The sequence below is a fragment of the Loxodonta africana genome, chromosome 22 (genome assembly GCF_030014295.1).
Source record: "Loxodonta africana isolate mLoxAfr1 chromosome 22, mLoxAfr1.hap2, whole genome shotgun sequence".
Taxonomy (NCBI): Eukaryota; Metazoa; Chordata; class Mammalia; order Proboscidea; family Elephantidae; genus Loxodonta; species Loxodonta africana.
In genome coordinates, this window is record NC_087363.1 from 23,077,651 (window position 1) to 23,098,127 (window position 20,477).

General features: G+C 40.9%; 1 protein-coding gene and 1 long non-coding RNA gene across 8 annotated transcripts in view; both read left to right on the plus strand.

Annotated features, from left to right (window-relative positions):
* Positions 1 to 20,477, plus strand: part of IP6K1 (inositol hexakisphosphate kinase 1) — a 39,997-nt gene that overhangs the window by 13,708 nt on the left and 5,812 nt on the right. The window contains exons 1-3 of one of the 7 annotated variants that reach the window (XM_064274522.1): positions 14,897 to 16,565; positions 17,058 to 17,105; positions 18,177 to 18,358. In XM_064274522.1, coding sequence (XP_064130592.1) covers positions 17,071 to 17,105; positions 18,177 to 18,358 — 217 coding nt within the window. In that variant the 5' untranslated portion in view covers positions 14,897 to 16,565; positions 17,058 to 17,070. Of the gene's footprint in view, positions 1 to 14,663; positions 14,875 to 14,896; positions 16,566 to 17,057; positions 17,106 to 17,538; positions 17,588 to 18,176; positions 18,359 to 20,477 lie in introns of those variants that run through there. The other 6 variants (XM_023547721.2, XM_023547720.2, XM_064274523.1 and 3 more) reach the window with 6 other exon arrangements.
* Positions 601 to 12,969, plus strand: LOC135228476 (uncharacterized). Its single transcript, XR_010318989.1, has 2 exons — positions 601 to 6,624; positions 8,014 to 12,969. It is a non-coding gene; the product is annotated as an uncharacterized LOC135228476 (long non-coding RNA).

A 20,477-nucleotide genomic window follows, 5' to 3' on the forward strand; every position in this document is an offset into this window, starting at 1 on the left:
TAGTGCAAATTAGTTTCTTGTTAAACAATTAATACACATTCTGTTTTGTGACATTGGTTTCCAATCCTATGACATGTCAACACTCTTCCCTTCTTGACCTTGGGTTCCCCGTTACCAGCTTTCCTGTCTCCTCCTGCCTCTCGTCCTTCCCCCGGGGCTGGTGTGCCCGTTTAATCTTGTTTTGTTTTATGGATCTGTCTAATCTTTGGCTGAAAGATGAACCTCAGGAGTGATTTCAGTACTGAGTGAAAGGGGGCTGTGCTCTAGGGGTTTCTCCAGTCTCTGTCAGACCAGTAAGTCTGGTCTTTTTTTGTGAGTTAGAATTTTCTACATTTTTCTCCAGCTCTGTCCAGGACCCCCTGTTGTGATCCCTGTCAGAGCAGTTGGTGGTGGTAGCCAGGCACCATCTAGTTGTGCTGGACTCTGACTGGTTGAGCCTGTGGTAGTTGTGGTCACTTAGTTCTTTGGACTGATCTTTCTCTTGTGTCTTTGATTTTCTTCATTCTCCCTTGTTCCAGATGGGGTGGGACCAGTGGAGCACCTTTGATGGCCACTCAGAAGCTTTTAAGACTTTCTCAGACGCTGCTCACCAAAGTAGGATGTAGAACATTTTTTTTTGTAAACTACGTTATGCCAGTTGAGCTAGACATCCCCTGAGACCATAGTCCCAGCCCTTAGCCCAATAATTCGGTTCCTCAGGGAATTTGGATGTGTCTATGAAGCTTCCGTGACCTTGCCTTGGGTCATGTTGTGATGGCTTTCCCAATATTGCGTACTGTCTTACCATTCACCAAAGTTAGCACTTATCTATTGTCTAGTGAGTATTTTTCCCTCCCCTCCCTAGTAACCATCAAAGATTGTTTCTTTCTGTGTGTAAACCTTTTCATGAGTTTTTATAATAGTGGTCTCATACATTTGTCATTTTGTGATTGACTTATTTCACTCAGCATAATGTGCTCCAGATTGATCCATGTTGTGAGAAGTTTTGCAGATTTATCATTGTTCTTTATTATTGTATAGTATTCCATTGTACATTCGTACCATAGTGTGTTTATCCACTCATCTGTTGATAGGTACTTAGGTTTTTCCATCTTTTTGCTATTGTGAGTTATGCTACAGTGAACATGAGTGTGCATATATATGTCTGTGTGTGAAAGGGCTCTTATTTCTGTAGGATATGTTCCTAGGAGTAGAATTGCTGGATCGTATGGTATTTCTGTGTCTAGCTTTTTAAGGAATGGTCATATCATCTTCCAAAATGATTGTATCATTTTACATTCCTACAAGCAGTGCATAAGAGTTCCAAGTTCCCCACAGCTTCTCCAACATTTGTTATTTTCTGTTTCTTTTTGTATGTGTGCCAGTAATGTTCGGGTGAGATGGTATTTTATTGTAGTTTTGATTTGCATTTCTCTAATGGTTAGTGATCTCAAGCATTTCCTCATGTATCTGTTAGCCACCTTAATGTCTTCTTTGGTAAATTGTACATATCTTGGTAAATTCGGTAAATTGTCAGTACATATCTTTTGCCTATCTTTTAATTGGATTGTCTTTTTGTTGTAGAGATGTTGGATATTCCTATAGATTTTAGAGATTAGACCTTTGCCTAATGTGTCATAGACAAAAATTTTTTCCCAGTCTGTTGGTTCTCTTTTTACTCTTTTGGTGAAGTCTTTTGATGAGCATAAGTATTTAATTTTTAGAAGATCCTCGTTATCTAGCTTATCTTCTGGTGTTTGTATGCTATTTATGCTGTGTATTAGGGTGTGTAGCGTTGACCCTATTTTGTCTTCTATGATCTTTATAGTTTTTGGTTTTATATTTAGGTCTTTGATCCATTTTGAATTAGTTTTTGTGTATGGTGTAAGGTATGGGTCTTGTTTCTTTTTTTTTTTTTTAATAGGTGGTGGACCTCCAGTTTTGCCAGCACCATTTGTTAAAAAAGACTTTTCCCCACTTAATGGACTTTGGGCCTTTGCCGAAGATAAGGTGACTGTAGGTGGATGGATTTATATCTGGGTTCTTGATTCTGCTCCATTGGACTATGTGTCTGTCATTGTACCAGTATGAGGCTGTTTTGACTACTGTAGCTGTGTAGTAGGTTCTGAGGTCAGGTAGTGTGAGTTCTCCTACTTTATTGTTTTTCTTCAGTAGTGCTTTACTTACCCAGGGCCTCATTCCTTTCCATGTAAAGTTAATGATTAGTTTTTCCATCTTGTTAAAGAATGCTATTGGTATTTGGATCGAGATTGCATTGTATTTGAAGATTGCTTTGGGTTCAGTTGACATTTTAACAATGTTGAGTCTGCCTATCCATGAGCATGGCATACCATTTATGTAGGTATTGTTTGGTTTCTTGCAATAGTGTTTTGTAGTTTTCTTTGTATAGGTCTTTTATGTTTTTGGTTAGATTTATTCATAAGTATTTTATTTTGGGGGGCCCTGATGGCACAGTGGTTAAGTGTTTGGCTGCTAACCAAAGGATTGGCAGTTTGAATCTACCAGCCACTCCTTGGAAACCCTGTGGGGCAGTTCTGTTCTGTCCTGTAGGGTTGCTATGAGTCGGAGTGTCTCGGCAGCAACAGGTACAGCTATTTTACTTTTTTAGGGGCTATTATTTATTTATTTATTTTTAAATTATAAATGGTGTTGTTTTCCTGATTTCCTTTTCATAGTTCTCTTTATTGGTGTATAGCAGTCCAACTGATTTTTACATGTTTGTCTTGTATCCTGTTACTCTGCTGAATCTTTCTATTAGTTCTAGTAGTTTTCTTGTGGAGTCCTTTGGGTTCTCTATGTATAGTATATCATCCCCAAATAGGGATAGTTTTACTTCTTCCTGACCAATTTGGATGCCTGTTATTTCTTTTTCTTGCCTTATTGCTCTAGGTAGGACTTCCAGCACAATGTTAAATAGGAGTGGTGGCAAAGGGCATCCTTTTCTTGTTCCTGTTGTCAGAGGCTATGTTTTCAGCCTCTCTCCGTTAAGAATAAAAACCCTGGTGGTGTAAGTAGTTAAGTGCTACGGCTGCTAACCAAAAGGCCGGCAGTTCAAATTGACTAGGCTTTCCTTGGAAACTGTATGGGGCAGTTCTACTCTGTCCTGTAGTGTCATTATGAGTCGGAATTAACTCGACGGCAGTGGGTTTGGTTTTTGGTTTGGTCTGTTAAGAATGATGTTGGCTGTTGGTTTTGCATAGATGTCCTTTATTATGTTGAGGAATTTCCTCTGTACCTATTTTATTGAGAATTTTTATCAGAAATGGGTGTTGGATTTTATCAAATGCCTTTTCTGCATCGATGGAGATGATTGTGTGAGCCTTTGCTTGGTCATGGCGTGTTATTTTTTTGATATGATGCTGAGTTCTGTTGGCTAGATAATTTTTTCATCTATTTCATGAGAGATACTGGTCTGTAGTTTTCTTTCTTTGTGGTGTCTTTGCCTGGTTTTGGTATCAGGGTTATGCTGGCTTCATAGAATGAATTTGGAAGTACCTCTTCCTTTTCTGTGTTCTGAACTAGTTTGAGTACGTACTGCTGCAAGCTCTTCTCTGAATGTTTGGTAGAATTTTCCAACGAAGGCATCTAGGCCAGGGCTTTTTTTTTTGGCAGTTTTTTAAATTCCCTTTGCAATTTCTTCTCTTTTTATGGGTCTTCTCAGATTTTCTCCTTCAGTTTGTGTTAGTTTAGGTAGGTACGGTGTTTCTAGAAATTTGTCCATTTTCCCTAGGTTTTCAAATTTATTGGAGTATAGTTTTTCATAGTACTCTGTTATGATCCTTTGTATTTCAGTTGAGTCTGTTGTAATGTCCCCCATTTCATTTCTTATTTGGGTTATTTGCATCCTCTCCTGTTTTCTTTTGTCAAGATTGGCCAGTGGTTTGTCAATTTTTTTTTTTTTTTTTGGTTTGTCAATTTTGTTGATCCTTTCCAAGAACCAACTTTTGATTTTGTTGATTCTTTCTGTTGTTTTTCTATTCTCTATTTCATTTATTTCTGCTCTGATCTTTGTTTCCTTTCTTCAGGTGGCTGTGTGCTTCTTTTGCTGTTCTCTTTTGTTTGAATTGTGTAGCTAATGTTTTGATTTTGTCCCTTTCTTTTTTGATGTGTGCATCTATTGCTATAAATTGACCTCTGAGCAGCACTGCCTTTGTTGTGTGCCAGAGGTTTTCATATGATGTATTTTCATTCTTGTTTGATTCTAGGAATTTTTGTTTTCCGTCTTTGATTTCTTCTGTTACCCACTGGTTTTTAAGCACGTTGTTATTCACCTTCCATGTACTTGATTCTTTTCCCTTCCTCTTCCTGTTACTAATTTCTACTTTTGTGGTGTGATCAGAGAAGATGTTTTGTATTATCTCAGTGTATTGGATTTTGTTGAAGGTTGTTTTGTAGCCTGTTCTGGAGAATGTTCCATGTGTGTTGGAAAAGAATGTGTACTTTGCTGCTGTTGGGTGGTGTTCTATATTTATCTATGAGGTCAGGTTGGTTGATTGTGGCCTTTAGATCTTCTGTATCTTTGTTGAGTTTCTTTCTAGATGGTCTGTCCTTTACTGAGAGTGGTGTTGAAGTCTTGTACTGTTATTGTGGAACTGTCGATTTCTCTTTTCAGTGCCGTTAAGAGTTTTATGTATTTTGGAGCCCTGTCATTGGGTGCGTAGATGTTTATTATGTTCTTGTCTTCATGGTAGATTGTCCCTTTAATCATTATATAATGTCCTTGTCATTTATAGTGGGTTTTGTTTTAAAATCTGTTTTATCTGAGAGTGGTATTGCCACTGCTGCTCTTTTTTGGTGGCTGTTTGCTTGATATATTTTTTTCTATCCTTTGATTGTGAATGTATTTATATCTTTGTTTCTAAGGTGTGCTCTTGTAGACAGAATATTGATGGGTCCTGTTTTTTTTTAATCCATTCTGTCACCCTCTGTCTCTTTATGGGTGCGTTTAATCCATTTGCATTCAGTGTGATTATTAATAGGTGTGAGCTTATTGCTGTCATTTTGTAGTACTTTTTTTTGTGGTATTGACATTTTCTTTGTTCCTCTTCTGTGCTGAATTCCTTTTGTTTGTGGGTTTTTTTGTTTTGTTTTTTTGTAGACTCTGTTTACTGACAGTTTATGTTTTTCTTCTTTATTTTGATGAGTAGGTTTATTTTCTTTGTGGTTTACCTTGAATTTACCCGTATTTTCCCAAGTTTAAACAGTCTTTTATTACTTGATAACTCCTTGACTTCCTCTCCATTTGAATATTCTATACGTACACTGTTTATTCCCTCTTTGATTATTCTGACATTGTTGTCATTTACAGATTGACCTCTCTGGTTCCCTGTTGTAAATTTTTTAGTTTTGTTTTATCCTTGAGAGTTCATTAGCTAGGTTGGTATCTGGCTGATACTGTTTATGTCCTAGATTCAGGTTGTTGTCTGATGTTGTTGGGTCTCTAACTGAAGGACTCCCTTTAATTTTTGTAAGTTTGGTTTGGTTTTTATGTATTCCCTTGATTTCTGTTTGTTTGCAAATATCCTAGTTTCACCATCGTATTTGAGCAAGAGTTTCACCATCGTATTTGAGCAAGAGTTTTGCAGGATATATTATTTTTGGTTGGCAGTTTTTTCTTTCAAGATTTTCTATATGTCATTCCATTGCCTTCTTGCCTGCATGGTTTCTGCCGAGTTAGCAGAGTTTAGTCTTATTGTTTGCCCTTTGTATGTAACTTTTTGTTTTTCACGTGCTCCTCTCAGGATTCTTTCTTTGTCTTTGGTTTCAGTGAGTGTGATTATGATACGTCTTTTTGTTTTTCTTTTGGGGTCTATCCTATATGAGGTTCATTGAGAGCTTCTTGAAAGGTTGACTTTTCTTTCGTCTTTCATGGTATTAGGGAAGTTTTCTGTCAGCAAATCTTCCATGATCTTCTCTTTGGTTTCCATTTTCTTCCCCTGTTCTAGAACTCCTATCGCACGCAACTTCCCACAACTTTTTGCTTTTGATTGTATTCCACATCATTCTCAGGGTTTCTTCATTTTTCTTCATTCTTTTCTCTCATATTTCCTCAAACACAGTGGTATCTTAAAGATTTGTTTTTAATTTTGCTGATCTTGTCTTTTATTGTTTCGGATTTGCTCCTGAAACATTCTGTTGCACTGTCCATTTCTGAAATATTGTTATCTTTTGGATTTCTAATTGCTGTTTTTGTATAATTTCTAGTTGTTTGTTTATTTTGACATTTTGTCCCTGTGTTATTTTCCTGAATTCTTGCATTGCCTTGTCTGTGTTTTCCCTGATTTTGTCTATTTTGTCCTTATTTTTGTCTGTATTTTCCTTCATCTGTTGGAGAACCCTAAATATTAGAGTTTTACATTCTCTGTCAGAAGGTCATCTAGTGTTTTATTTTGATCGCTTTCTGGAGGTATCCTCTCCTGTTTTTTTGTTTTTTTTTTTTAATGTTTTGATATAGTCTGTTGTTTCTGGGACATTTAGGAATTATTTTCCTCGTTTATTGATTGTTGAGTTGATTGTTTCATCCTGCTTTTTTGTTATATATTTGGTTATGTCTGGGCAGGTGGGCTGAGTGTGTTTTGTTGCTTGCTTGCCTGTGGGCACGATACTTCTCACCACCTTGTCCAGGTGAGCAGAGCTGGTAACTCAGCTATGGTGCAGCAGGGTGGGTCCAGCAGGGGTAGAGGGGTGGAGATGGGCAGTTTGCAGCATGAACTGGGGCTAATAAGGCATGGCTGGGGGTTAGTGCAGGGTAGGGTCCAGGGGACTGCATTGCTGCCACTCGGAGGCATGGTGCTCGTTGCATGGTTCAGATAGGCAGGAGGGAAAGGAGAAGATGTGATGTGCACAACTGAGTGGGTGGGTGAAAGAGGAGAAATTAAAAAAAGGGAAAAAAATGGAGTAAAAGAAAAAAGTAAAATGGTGGTGTGGTAGGATTCAATGGATGGGGGTAAGACAGACCTGGTGAGGCTGTGTGCCCATGGCTTTCTAGCTGAGTGGGGTGGCTTGGCCTATTGAGAAGGGGCACGGGTGGCACATGGGGCTGGGTGGGCGGGGGAAAGGAAAGGAAAGAGGGGAAAGAGAAAGAAGAAACCAGCAAACAAATAAATAAACAACAGCAAAATGAAAAAATATGGTGGTAGCAGAGCCAGCCCTTGGAGGCAGGGCAGAATTGGCGAGCTGATGTCTCTTTCTCCAGGTGGCATGGCATGGCCTATCAGGAAGGCAGTGCAGGGCCTAGGTGGGAGAGGGAAGGAAAAGGGAGAAGGGGAAAGATAAAGAAAAATAAAAAGAATGGTGCTGAGGGAGCCAACTGTGGGGGCAGTGCAGACCTGGGGAAGCCATGTGCCAGAAGCTCTGCAGCCGAGCAGTACAGCATAGCCCACCAAGAAGGGGGCGGGGAGTGGCACATGGGGCTAGTTGGGTGGGAGAAGGAAAAGGGAAAGAGAGAGAGAGAAGAAACAACAACAAAAACAAAAAATAAATAAAATGCCATTGAGGGAGCCGGTCAGTGATGGCAGCACAGACCTGGGGAGGCCATGTACAGTGACTCTCCAGCTGATTGATGCAGCACAGCCCCTTGAGAAAGGGCAGGGGTGGTGCACAGGGCTGAGTAGGCAGGAGAAAGTAAAGGAGAGAGAGAAGAAACAGAAAAAAAAAAAAAAGAAAAAAGCAAACAAACCAAAAAATCATAACCCATCAAGAAGGGGCGGGGGGATGGCACATGAGGTTAACTGGGTGGGAGAAAGGAAAGGAAGGAAGAGAGAGAGAAGCAAAAAAAATGTGTGTGTGTGTGTGTGTGTGTGTGTATATATATATATATATATATATACAAAAAAATGGCACTGAAGGGGCCGGCTGGCGGGGGCGGGGGTGGACCCTGGCAGCAGTGAACTGGTGTCTCCCTGGCCAAACGACCGAGGCCCGTTGGAAGGTGGTGGAGGCCACATATAGGGAAGAAGGGTGGGGTGGGAAAGCATGTATCCCTCATTACCTGGTGCTTCCTGTACTCTGCAGTCCTTGGTGGCTGAGGTCCAAGATGAAGAATCTGGGTGGCAGCGATCTGGTCTCTCTCCAGTTGAGCAGCCGTGGCCCGTTGGAAAGTGGCAGAGGCCTCATACAGTGAAGAAGAGTGGGGGGTGAGAAAGCATGTGTCCCTGGTTACCAAGTACTCTGTCTCCTGTTGGGTGCTCTGAGAGGTTGCGTCCCATACTCCCTGTCTGTGATCCTTGGTGGCTGAGGTCCAAGATGGCAAATCCGTGCCATGTTAGCTGGTAGGAAACCTCCGCTCTGTAGCCCTCCTTGTTATCTGTTCTCTGTCAGTTTCTTATTCCATTTGGTGCTTGATTGAGTTCTTTATTCCTTCATTTGGTGTTGATGTCTGTATCTGTTTTACTTCGTTTTGCGGGTCTTTGCTATAGAGGGATGGCATGGTGCTTCTGTCTATAGTGCCATGTTTGCTGCGTGTCTTCCTTACAGTAAAGTTCTGATTAATAAATATAGGAGTGATGGAAACAGAAATCACCATTAGGCAAACAATATGGTAGTAATTGTTGCAGGCAAGAACCATCAGTGGATTCTAAAATTAGTGGGCTAAAGTACAATAATAAGCAGGATATTTAGAGAATCTCAAAGTATCTCCCTGTAAGATGCTCATTAATTATAACAAGAAAAATAATAGCTTTGCAGTGAAGAGACCTGGTAAACACCACTGTAACCAAGTGATTAAAGTTATCATCGCTAGTAATAAGGAATGTACCTACTAGCATGAGCTGAGGAGAACACAGGATCACTTCTGTTGCCCAAAATACATAACCTAAATCAAATCAGGAGAAAACATCAGACAAACTCGAAGTAAGGAACATTCTAAAAAGTAAATGGCTAGTGCTCTTCAAAAATGTCAAAATCATGAAAGACAAAGATTGAGGAACTGTCCCAGATTGGAGGAGACTTAAGGAGACATCAGAACTAAATGTAATGTGAGATTCTGGACCAGAAAAAGGAAAAATATGGAGAAAGCACTGAAATTTGAATAAAGTATATAGATTAGCTAGTAGGATTGTATCAGTGTTATTTCCTGGTTTTGATAATTGTTAATTGCACTATGATTGTGTAAGATGTTAGCATTAGAGGAAGCTAGGGGAGGGTATATGGGACTCTAATATTTTTATAGCCTTTCTGTCATTTTAAATATATTTCAAAATAAAAAGTAAAACCCTGTGCTGTAGGTCTTTGAAATATATTAATTTGACCAATAGTATCTTTTACTTCCATTTTCTGTGAAAAATTGGGCCTCATTTGACTTAGAAAGGAGGGATTAATTGTAATTTTGTGGAATCATACTTTTGAGAAAGTATATTCTTTCCTAGTGAAAATGGCAGCCTGAGGAAGGAAAACAGGATTTGTTATGGCCTTTAAAGACATCTGTTCCCCTAATCTGAGAGAAGGTAGGGGAAAATGGAACAGTGCCACTGACTAAGAATCCTTCCCTGGGAGACACCATGAGTTTCTAACATGTCTTGTCCCAATTCTGGTAGTTGTGATTTAGAGAACATTATTCTGGAGCTGGGGCTGGACTACCTTTAAGTCCTTCCTTAGCATCAGAAGGACTCCATGAGCTAGCTAACAGGGCCTGCAGTTCTTTCTGGTTTTGGCATATTTACAGCAGAAGGTTTGGCCATGGATTTGTTGAGTGTGGAGGGGTAGGTGACTGAAGCTGCATTTGTTAGTGTAACTGTTGTTTCTTAGACACTTAGAGAAGGTAGTACATTTGATTCTGGATTCTCATTTTGCAGCTGTAAAACATTTATTCCTTCAAATCCAGTATTGTTTGCTTCTTGTTTTAAAATAATAGCAAAACCTCCACCCAAAGGTAGCCTGTGTCTATTTAAATCAACTTAAAAAAAGCCAAGAAAATGAGGGCTTATATCAGATGAATTTAAAGAATATTGGTTTTTGTTTTCCTACCTGTATTCTAACCTAGATATGTGTAAGCGAAGAGGTTAAAAAAAAAGTACCAAAAAATACTGAAAGAAAAAAATGTCTTTAAACTAAAAGTAGATTGCATGGCTCAGTTACCAAATCCCACTTGCTCTTGAAGGGAGCATCTTCCTGCCTTTACCCATAGCCATTTCTTTCCTGCTCAGGTATGCTGCCGTGTCTCCCTGAGGTATGTTGGGGTGCACCAGTACATGTTCCTGTAGAGAGTGAAAAGTTTCCAGAGTAGCTTTCGATGGCCCTGCAAGTAAGAAAGAGCTAGTTGTAAAAGGAAGGAATAATACACTTTATTTATAAAATTAAAAACTTACGGTAATCAAAATATACCTTTAAAAAAATGAAGAGATAAAGATGTTACCAGGTGGAAACCCCAGGTTCTTACTCGGTATGACTCATTAAAAAAAAAAAAAATATTGGCCAATAAATGAGAGACCCAGGTGAGAGAATAAAAAAGGCACCTTTATTTCTCTGTACAAGGAAATGGAGTCATTCGCTGCTTACTGCTGCCAAGACTGCTTATGAAGGGTGGGCAGGCACGTTACTTTTAAAGGGATTTATAAGTAGAGAGTTCATACAAGTTAGGTCAGCAACATTCTTGATCATACTACGCAGGCACCGTGGGGTTTACATATAACCTCAGAGCAAAAGCAGGATTCAGATGCAAAGCTGGTGGGGGTGAGGGATAGCTCAGCAAAGGAAATGATTTTGCAATATAACACTGTAGGGGAGGAAGCCAAGTAAAGAATACAGCACTGTGGGGGTTCTGTCTCAAAGATACATATAACTGACAAAGGATTAGTTTACAGAATATATATTTTAAAAAACAAAAACAAAAGTTCCTGTAAGTCAATAAGAAAAAGACAAAAAATTAATAGAAAAATGGGAAAAAATAATGGAACCAAAAGATGTTTCTATGAAAAAAATCAATAAAATTGGTAAACTTCTACCCAGACTGATCAGGGGGAAAGAAAGAGAAGATATAAATTACCAATATCAGGAATGGTCTAGGTGTCATTACTACAGATTCTGCTGATATTAAAAAACATAAGAATATCTTGAACTTTATGCCAATAAGTTCTACAACTTAGGTGAAATGGACAAATTCCTCGAAAGACAAAAACTACCAAAGCTCACTCAAGAAGAAATGGATAACCTGAATAGGTCTGTGTACTAAACAAATTGAAACTGGGGTTTAGAACATTTTTTACAGAGAAAACTCTAGGCCAAGATGGTTTCACTAGTGAATTCTACTAGCTGTTTAAAGGAAGAAATACTACCAGTTTGTCGATTGAATTGTGTCCCCCAAAAATGTGTGTATCAATTTGGCTGCACCATGATTCCCTGTATTGTATGATTGTCTGCCATTTTGTCATTGTGATTTTTCTTTGTAACTTCTGCCTCTATGATGTTAATAAGGGGGGATGGGTGGCAGTTGTATTGATGAGGCAGGACTCAATCTATGGGATTGGATTGTGTCTGGAGCCGGTTTCTTCTAGGGTATAATAGAAGCGTTCAGAGAGGCAGGGGACCTCATACCACCAAGAAAGCAGTGCCAGGAGCAGAGCATATTCTTTGGACCTGGGCTTCCTGCGCGGAGAAGCTCCCAGTTCAAAGGAAGATTGAAGAGAAGGACCTTCCTCCAGAGCCAACAGAGAGAGAAAGGCTTCCCCTTGAAGCCGACACCCTGAATTAGCTTACTTCACCCTGAGGAAATAAATTTCTCTTTGTTAAAGCCATCCACTTGTAGTATTTCTGTTATAGCAGCACTAGATAACTAAGACCCAGTTCTACACAAACTCTTCCAAAAAAAATTGAAAGGGTATAATTTCCACTTCCTTCTATGAAGTCATTACAAGAAAAGAAAAAAGCCACTCATAAGCCTAGGTATAAAAAATTTGAACAAAATTGTAGTGAATAGAACCTAGCAGTTAAAACGATGATACATCATGACCAAGTTGGGTTTATCTGAGGAATGCAGGGTTGGTTTAACTGTCATAAATCACTGTTAGTAGACAAGAACTATTATAGGTGAACAGAAAGACAACACACAATACAGGAGAGGTCAGCACAACTGGACTAAACTAAAAACAAAGAAGTTTCCTGAATACAACTAAATGCTTCGAAAGCCAGAGTAGCACCAGAGTAGCAGGGACGTGGGTTTGAGACCATGGTTTCAGGGGACATCTAGGTCAATTGGCATAACAATATGTATTAAGAAAACATTCTGCATCCCCTTTTGGTGAGTGGCATCTTGGGTCTTAAACACTAGCAAGCAGCCATCTAAGATGCATCAATTGGCCTCAGCCCACCTGGAGCAAAGGAGAATGAAGAACACCAAAGGCATAAGATAAAGATGAGCCCAAGGAACAGAAAGAGCCACATAAACCAGAGACTACATCAGCCTGGGACGAGAAGAACTAGATAGTGCACGGCTACCACAGATGACTACCCTAACAGGGAACATAGCAGAAAATCCCTGATGCAGGAGAATAGCGGGATACAGATCTCAAATTCTCCTAAAAAGACCAGACTTAATGATCTGACTGCGACTAGAGGAACCCCAGAGGTCATGGTTCCTGCACTCTTTGTTGGCCCAAGACTGGAACCATTCCCGAAGCCAACTCTCCAGACAGGGATTGGACTGGACTATAAGACAGAAAATGTTGCTGGTAAGGAGTGAGCTTCTTGGCTCAAGTACACACATGAGACTATGTGGGCAGCTCCTGTCTACAGGCAAGATGAGAAGGAAGCTGGGGACAGGAGCTGGTTGAATGGACACGGGCAATACAGGGTGGAGAGGAGGAATGTGCTGTCTCATTAGGGGGAGAGCAGCTAAGAGTACATAGCAAGGTGTGTGTATAACTTTTTGTATGAGAGACTGACGATTTGTAAATTTTCATTTAAAGCACAATAAAAAACTCAATGTAAGTCACTGTGTTAACAGACTAAAAAAAAAAAAATCATCTGACCATCTCAGTAGATGCAGAAGAAGTGAGAAAATCTAACATCCATTCTTGATTAAAAAACAAAAAAACTCAACAAACTAGGAATAGAAGGAAACTTCCTCAACCTGATAAAGGGCAACCTATAACTAGCGTCATACTTAACGATGAAATGATTGCTTTCCCTCTAAGATTAGGATCAAGACAAGGATGTCCATGCACATCATTTCTAGTCAACATTGTAGTGGAGGTTCTGGCCAATGCAATTAGGCGAGAAATGAAGTCATCCAGATTGGAAAGCTAGAAGTAAAACTGTCTTGCAGACAACATAGAATTCTGTTTTCAGTCAGACTCTCAGTCAATTGTTGGAGCAGAATAAAGTCATGCAAAAGACTCAGAAAAATGACTTCCTAACACTCTTTCTTAATTTACTTGGAAATGCACTGTGGAGAAAAAAGGAATAAACTGAGAAAGCGGAAAACTAGAGGATCCTAGAAGGAATGACTCTTACCTCAGGTCATCTGCAGTAGATGGGAGCTGTCTACCAGGCCTGGAGAACAGTCTAGATCAGAGCATGAGTGGGAGTCCGGGAGACAAATGGGAATGTACCCCAGAGGGTATCAAGCTTAAAATTGAGGCTCTGTTAAAGACAAAGAGAAGAAGATAAAAAGATAGTAACCAGCAGAAGAGGCAGCCATCTATGTAAGAAAGCCTAGCACATATATGAAGCTGACTAAAGTGAGCTATTATTTTAAGAAGTGTGATGGGAATGTAAGAAAAAAAACCCATTTTACCTTGGTGTTAGAAGACTTTTTCTTCTAAATGTGCCCAGGAATTGGGGGCAGCGCTGACCTGGAGAAGGAAATGGACCAAAGAGAAGGATACTCTTGGTCTGGCATATTGACATACTCATAAATACTTCTAACCAATTATTGGATTGTAAATATTGAGAGTAGAAATGTAGCTGACAGAAGGTGGGGTGTAGAAGTAGGCAAAGGACAGCCTGGACCTTTTTTTTTTCCTTTTAATCTCTTCCTTTTTTGAACTAGGTTTCTAGGTATTGTTTGTTTTTTAACTTCTTTGATAATGATCCAGAAGAAATTATGACCAGCCTGTTTGTTAAAATGGACACAATGAACTGTTTTCTATAAGCACAACATGGAAACCAGAAAGATGTTTCAGCTTAAAGATGCCAGTGGTTTGGTGGGGTGGAAGTTCTGTGTGGTGAGGCTGGGATGGGCTGATGCTCAGTGTGGGCAGAACACATAATTTTGGGACTGTCTTGGAGGGAGAAGTGTTGATGTCTCTCTGGGTGACACTGTTGTGGAGAAGGAAACCAGATCTAAAGGACACAGACAGGAATTGGCAGCATCATAAGGCAGTTTAAATAAGTAGAGTGTTAAATAATATCAGGTGTGGATGTCACTTAGAGAACACAGTTCTTCTGAATAGTACAGAAATCAGTATTTGAGAGTGAGATGGCTAGGTGAGAAAGTGGGAAATAAATATCGGTTTATCCAGGATCAGAAGTAAGGAGCAGATGTAGAGTGGGAGTGGGTGGTCAACTCTCTTCTGGGAGGTGATGTCCACTGGTCATTGTTCCCACATTGATCTTCACTTGGTTCAGGGCAGGTAATGTTTGTCTGCTGTGGGAGATGAAGTGTGGCAGTCTGTGCTGCGTGGACCCAGCCTGTGCCAACATTGACGTGGCTGCCTTTTTGTCAATAGGCGTGGTGTCTGTCTGTTTTGAGGGGGACAGTGATGGTTACATCAACCTGGTGGCCTATCCTTACGTGGAAAGTGAGACTGTGGAGCAGGATGACACACCAGAGCGGGAGCAACCTCGGCGCAAACACTCCCGCCGGAGCCTGCACCGGTCGGGCAGTGGCAGTGACCACAAGGAGGAGAAAGCCAGCCTGTCCCTGGAGACCTCTGAGAGGTAAGGGGTTGGTGAGCAGGGCTGCATATGTGTGTCTGATCCTGTTGGCACAAGCAGTCAGGACATCTCTAGAGTCCTGACACATCATGGGAAGCACGGCTCAAGGTTGAGCTGTCATACTGGGGCCACCCACAAAGGTGTGGCCAGCCCCCTGACTGCCACATGGCCCAGTGATGCCTCATTCTGGGCATGAGCTGTAGCTGGATGAGAAAGAGTAAAGCCCTCTCAGCCCTTTGTAAGCAGGGATGCCCTGTGCTGGTGACAACAGGGTCTCTGGCATAAGGTTGATATGCATCAGTCCACAGTACTGCTCCTGTTTCTTGCTGACACAGGAGAGAGCCAAAGGGCTGTGAGAGGCCATCCAGACAGGTGTCCTTAGCCGTTTTGGATATCAGACCCCTCTGATAATCTGATGTCTACCTTGGACCCTGTCCCTGCACATAAAATTTAGTTGATTGCATTGGAAATTAATTTTATTATATAGATTAGAAAAATAGTCTTTATGAAGAATCATGTTTCTTGATATTTCATGCAAAAAATGTGAACTTCTACTAGGATGGCTATAATCAAAAGGATGAACAATAACAAGTGTTGACAAAGATGTGGAGAGATTGGAACCCTCCTCCCTTGCTGGTAGGAATGTAGAATGGTGCAGCTGCTTTGGAAAGCACTTTGGCAGTAACTCATAAAGTTAAACCCAGCAGTTCCACTCTAGGTATATATCCAAAAAAATTGAAAACATATGTTCATACAGAAACTTATACATGAATGTTCATAGCATTATTCACAATAGCCAGAAAGTAGAAATGAATGATGAATAAATAAGTAAATGTGGTGTGTCCACACAATGAAATATTACTCGGCCATAAAAAGGAATGACGTACTGGTACTTGCTATAACATGGATAACCTTGAAAATATTATGTTTGGTGAAATAATCCAGTTACAAAAGATCACATGTTGTATGATTCCATTTTATACAAAATGTCCAAAGTAGACAAATCCACAGAGACACAAAGTAGATTAGTGGTTGCCAGAGGCTGTGGGGAGGAAGGAAAGGCATGAGATTTCTTTCTGGGGTGATGAAAATGTTCTGAAATTAGATAGCGGTGATGTTTCACAACTTGGTGAATGTACTAAAAACCTCTGATTTTTTTTTTTAAAGGAAAAAAAAAGAATTAAAAACAACATGAACTTCCTTAAATTAAAAATTTTGTGGTTAAATTATAATCATGATTAATTTCATCAAAAATAAATTTCAGTGCTCTTTTAAGAACTATTTATACGGGCTTAGATTGACAATAGGAACTCGAAAGATAGGGACCTTGGGGCAGTGAGTTTATGTTTATGCGAGAGGAGTAACTCAGAGAGGAGGGTGGGAATGATGACACAACTGGACGAATCCATCCATTGTCACTATATAGTACATGTGGAAACTGTTGAATTGGTGTATATTTTGCTGTGTATATTCCCAACAACAACAAAATAAATAAAGTTATCTATAAAAAAAAAATGACAGTGAGTAGAATACTCTGTGACTTGACTTAGAGGTTGAAATTGGGAATTTTCTTTGATGCGGCAGCAGATAATTTCTCTCTGACATCAGATCGGTTCAGCAGCACGTGCTTTACACCCTGAGCTGAAGCTTTGTAAGGGCCCACATGTTCCAGCTTTCTTCAGAACTTAACTCTGGTGAGCGTGTGATGGTTCATTTCCCGTGTCTCCAGTCTCTCTGGCCAGGTCTGCATCACTGATGTAAGGAGAGGGCTTCATACCACTACTTAGTGAGCAGGGTCTCCAATGTGGAATGTTCTTGTGGACAAATGGACTCTAGCCTGCAAAAGCACTTTACTAGTGCCCCCCTCCACCCTGCCCCTAAGGGGCATCCTCTTGATTGACGACTCTGGTCCAGGTGACTAGAAATGTTCCCCAACTCCACCAAGCCGTGGCTGGCAGTTGGTGGCTCTCTTTCAATGACTCTCTTGAGTCAGCTTTCTTCTGCCCTCCAAAGGTACAAAAGGTGTTTCATGAGTCATCTAGTAAAAAGCCAGTGAACACAGAAAAATGTCAAGGTCTGCCTGTGTCCCAGACTCAAGGCTGTACCTGCAGTGACCAAACTTCTGTCTGGCCTGTTAGCAGTACCTCTTAAGTCACCCCAGGGGATGGTGCTTGTTTCTTCACCAGGGCTGCAACACCAATGGTAGTGCCAAGTGCCACAGGAGCCCCATCCAGGTACAGAGAACTTGTTTGGGTTTACTTGGAAAATTAGTAAAAAAAAAAAAAAATCTTGCTGTTTCCTAAAGGGATCATAAAATGAGGCATCTGTGAATGGCCTAGACAATGTCTTTGCCAGAAGAAAATGCAGGCTTTGTCATGCTAAGAGTCATTGGTGGGCTCCTCTACTTCGTGCTAAAGGGAAGTGGGGTCCCTGCCATTGCCTCTTAACCAGTATCACCCAGCCACCCTGCAGGGGGAAGTTAGCATGTTCAGTGCATACTAGCCCTCTGACTCATTCTACAGTTAGAAGAAAAGTCAGTTCTGAAGGTGAGGGTGGCATTTGACATTGCTGTAGTGCCCTGCCTTTGCTTGGAGCCCAAGACTTGCTCTACCATTGCCAGAACACATGGCTTCACCAGTACTGTGTGTATTTTTTTTCTTTGCCTAGCAGTATGATAAGCAGCATTGCAAGTTACTTCAAGCAAAATGAAATTGTGGTAAAATTCCAGTATTTTCTATATGAATCACCTTCCCACCAAAACCCCTTGTGGTTTTCTAAGTAAAATTCCCTCCCTCAAATGGCTTCGTGCTTTCCACAGACGGGAACCTCCAGGGCCTGTCAGGGCAAAGTCTGTCCTGCTATTTCTGATGTTTTTCAACTTTTCCAGGCCTGGAGGCAAAGACAGACATCCATAAGCATAATGTTAGCATATGCTTTCCTTAAGCCTTATTAAAGGAAGTGATTCTAGACATTGCGGACAAAGATGGGACAATTACTAGTGTCCTGACAGTTGCAGCCCATGCTCCACTCCACCCTGTGCTTGTTTGGTGTGAAACTGCATCTTCACCACATCATTGGACAAAAATTATTTTTCAAAGACAGTCTTCAGAGACATGGGAAGAACATTCCTTATACCATTTACTCACTTTTGTTGGCCCTGGCCTCTGGGGCCCCTGTCATCGGGGTCTCTGGCGGCAGGATCGTCCCAGTCCAAGCTTCCCCTGTCCTGTGCAGTAAGACCCCAGAATGGGGGTGACTTGTTTGAGCCCCTTAGTGATGTGTATGTTCCCCCCCTTCCTTTTTAGCTCCCAGGAGGCAAAGAGTCCGAAGATGGAACTACACAGCCACTCAGATGTCCCTTTCCAGATGCTGGATGGCAACAGTGGTCTGAGTTCTGAGAAGATCAGCCACAACCCCTGGAGCCTGCGGTGCCACAAGCAGCAGCTGAGCCGCATGCGCTCCGAGTCCAAGGACCGAAAGCTCTACAGTATCCTTGTTGTTCTGCCGCAGCGTCCTCTACTGGCACCACGAGTCCTGTGTTGGGGCTCCCTCCAGGCCCAGGGCTAAGGCCCCTCTCTGTGCAGGGACCCCTCTTTTATTTTCCTCTTCCTTCCTCATAGGTTCCTCTTCCTCTGGGTGTCACCTTTCTTACTTTCATCAACATGAATTTGTCTTTTCTGTTTTTGGGGGCTGATAAAACTGAAGCTTAAAACTTAGCCATCTAGACCAGTGCTGTCCAATAGAGCTTTCTGTGATGACGGAACTGTTCTATATCTGTGCTCTCCAACAGCCACCAGCCACTTTGACAGCTGAAATATGACACCTGTGACTGAGGAACTGAACTTTTTATTTTAATTAAAAATTAAATTGAAATAGTACCATGTGGCTAGCGGCTGTCATATTGTGATTAGAATAAGGGAGCTGTGTGTGCGCAAGTGCCCGCGCACGTGCTGTTTCTCCCCGCCCAAAGGATAATCAGGAGTTAAAACGTAATATGCTCGATTTTGGTGGGGGTTTTTTTGGTTTAAAGATAAATAACCCTCCGCGTGTAACATAAGAATAGTTTTAAGATATTAAAGGTGAAGTTTTATGGAATGGGTATTTTTATATCATTTAGTGTTTTGAAGCAGTGGACAAATGATGCAGAGCAGCTGACGGGAAGTGTGCTGAGCTCTTCGTATGCGTTGGCTCAGTAAATCTTTATAGCAATCTTGTGAGGGAGGAATGATGGTTATTCACATTTTACAGGTGAGGAAATGGAAGCACAGAGAGGTTGAGTGTTTGTCAGGAGCCAGTGATTGGCTGAGGCAGGATTCAAGAGCCTGTGCTGGGAGCACAGGAAGCTATTTCTGCAGCCACCTTCAAGTTTTATCATCACTTGCTTATAGGTTACAGCATGCTAAGAGATTTATCAAAGTCCCAGTAGAATTTTTTTTGAACATTTGATTGTTGTTTAGGTGAAAGTTTACAGAGCAAATTAGTTTCCCATTCAACAATTTACACACAGCTTGTTCCGTGACATTGGTTGCAAACCCCTGAATGTGTTAGCACTCTCCCTGCTTCCTCCCTGGGTTCCTTGTGTCTGTTCACCCTGCTTTCTATCCCTCCTGTCCTTCTGAACTTTGCTTTTGTGCAGATGCTGCCCTTTAGGTCTTGTACAGTTGGTTATTCTGAGGTGTACATCCCTCACTGGTGGTATTGTTCATTTTATAGGTCTGTCTATTGTATGGCTATAATGTGATCTCTGGAAGTGATTTCAGTTCCAACTTTGAAGGGTCAAAGTCTCAGGGGTTCTTCCAGTTTCTATCAGACCAGTAAGTCCTGGTCTTAGTTGTGAGTTTGAATTTTGTTCTACATTTCTCTCCCACTCTGTCCATGACTTAATATTGTGGTCCCAGTCAGAACAGTTGGTAGTGGTAGCTGGGGACCATCTAGTTCTTCTGGTCTTGGGCTAGTATATAATGGTTTTTTATAATTTAAGAGGAATTAGGAAATGTTAAAATGTTCACCGTCAGAATGATGCTGTGCGTCTGTCCTTCAAGACTCCATGATTGCTTCATAGCACCCAAATATGGAATTGCCCAGTACCAGTGATATTTGGCAGACAAATGACAAGCCTATACCTTTAACCAGAAGTGCAAGTAAACATTAGATTGTTGTGGACAGTAGATTTAGATGAAGACACAGACATAGATGCCAGAAGGTTGGGACCATAGAGCTGTTTTGAGCAGAAGGTCCTAGACGTTATTAAGGGAGAAGTTTATAGTTCCCTGTTTTGAAATTTAGTGAGAAAATGGCAAGGTAGAAATTCAAATCCAGCTTTTTCCAGAGATTCTTACTTGGAAATATTAGTATCTGATTCCCCCCCCCCCTTTTTTTTTTAATTTAGTAGAATTTATTTCTGTTTTGGCTATAGAAAATATAACAGCAGCACATAACTCTAGTTCAGCAATTTTTACATGCACAATTTGGTGACTTTGATTACATTCTTCAAGTTGTACAACCAGTTTCACCCTCCTTTTCTGTGTTATTCCTCCCCACTTAACGTGACCTCAGCGGGCAGCAGCTCATTTGTGTCATCTCTCTCTCTCTCCTTTTTAATTTTG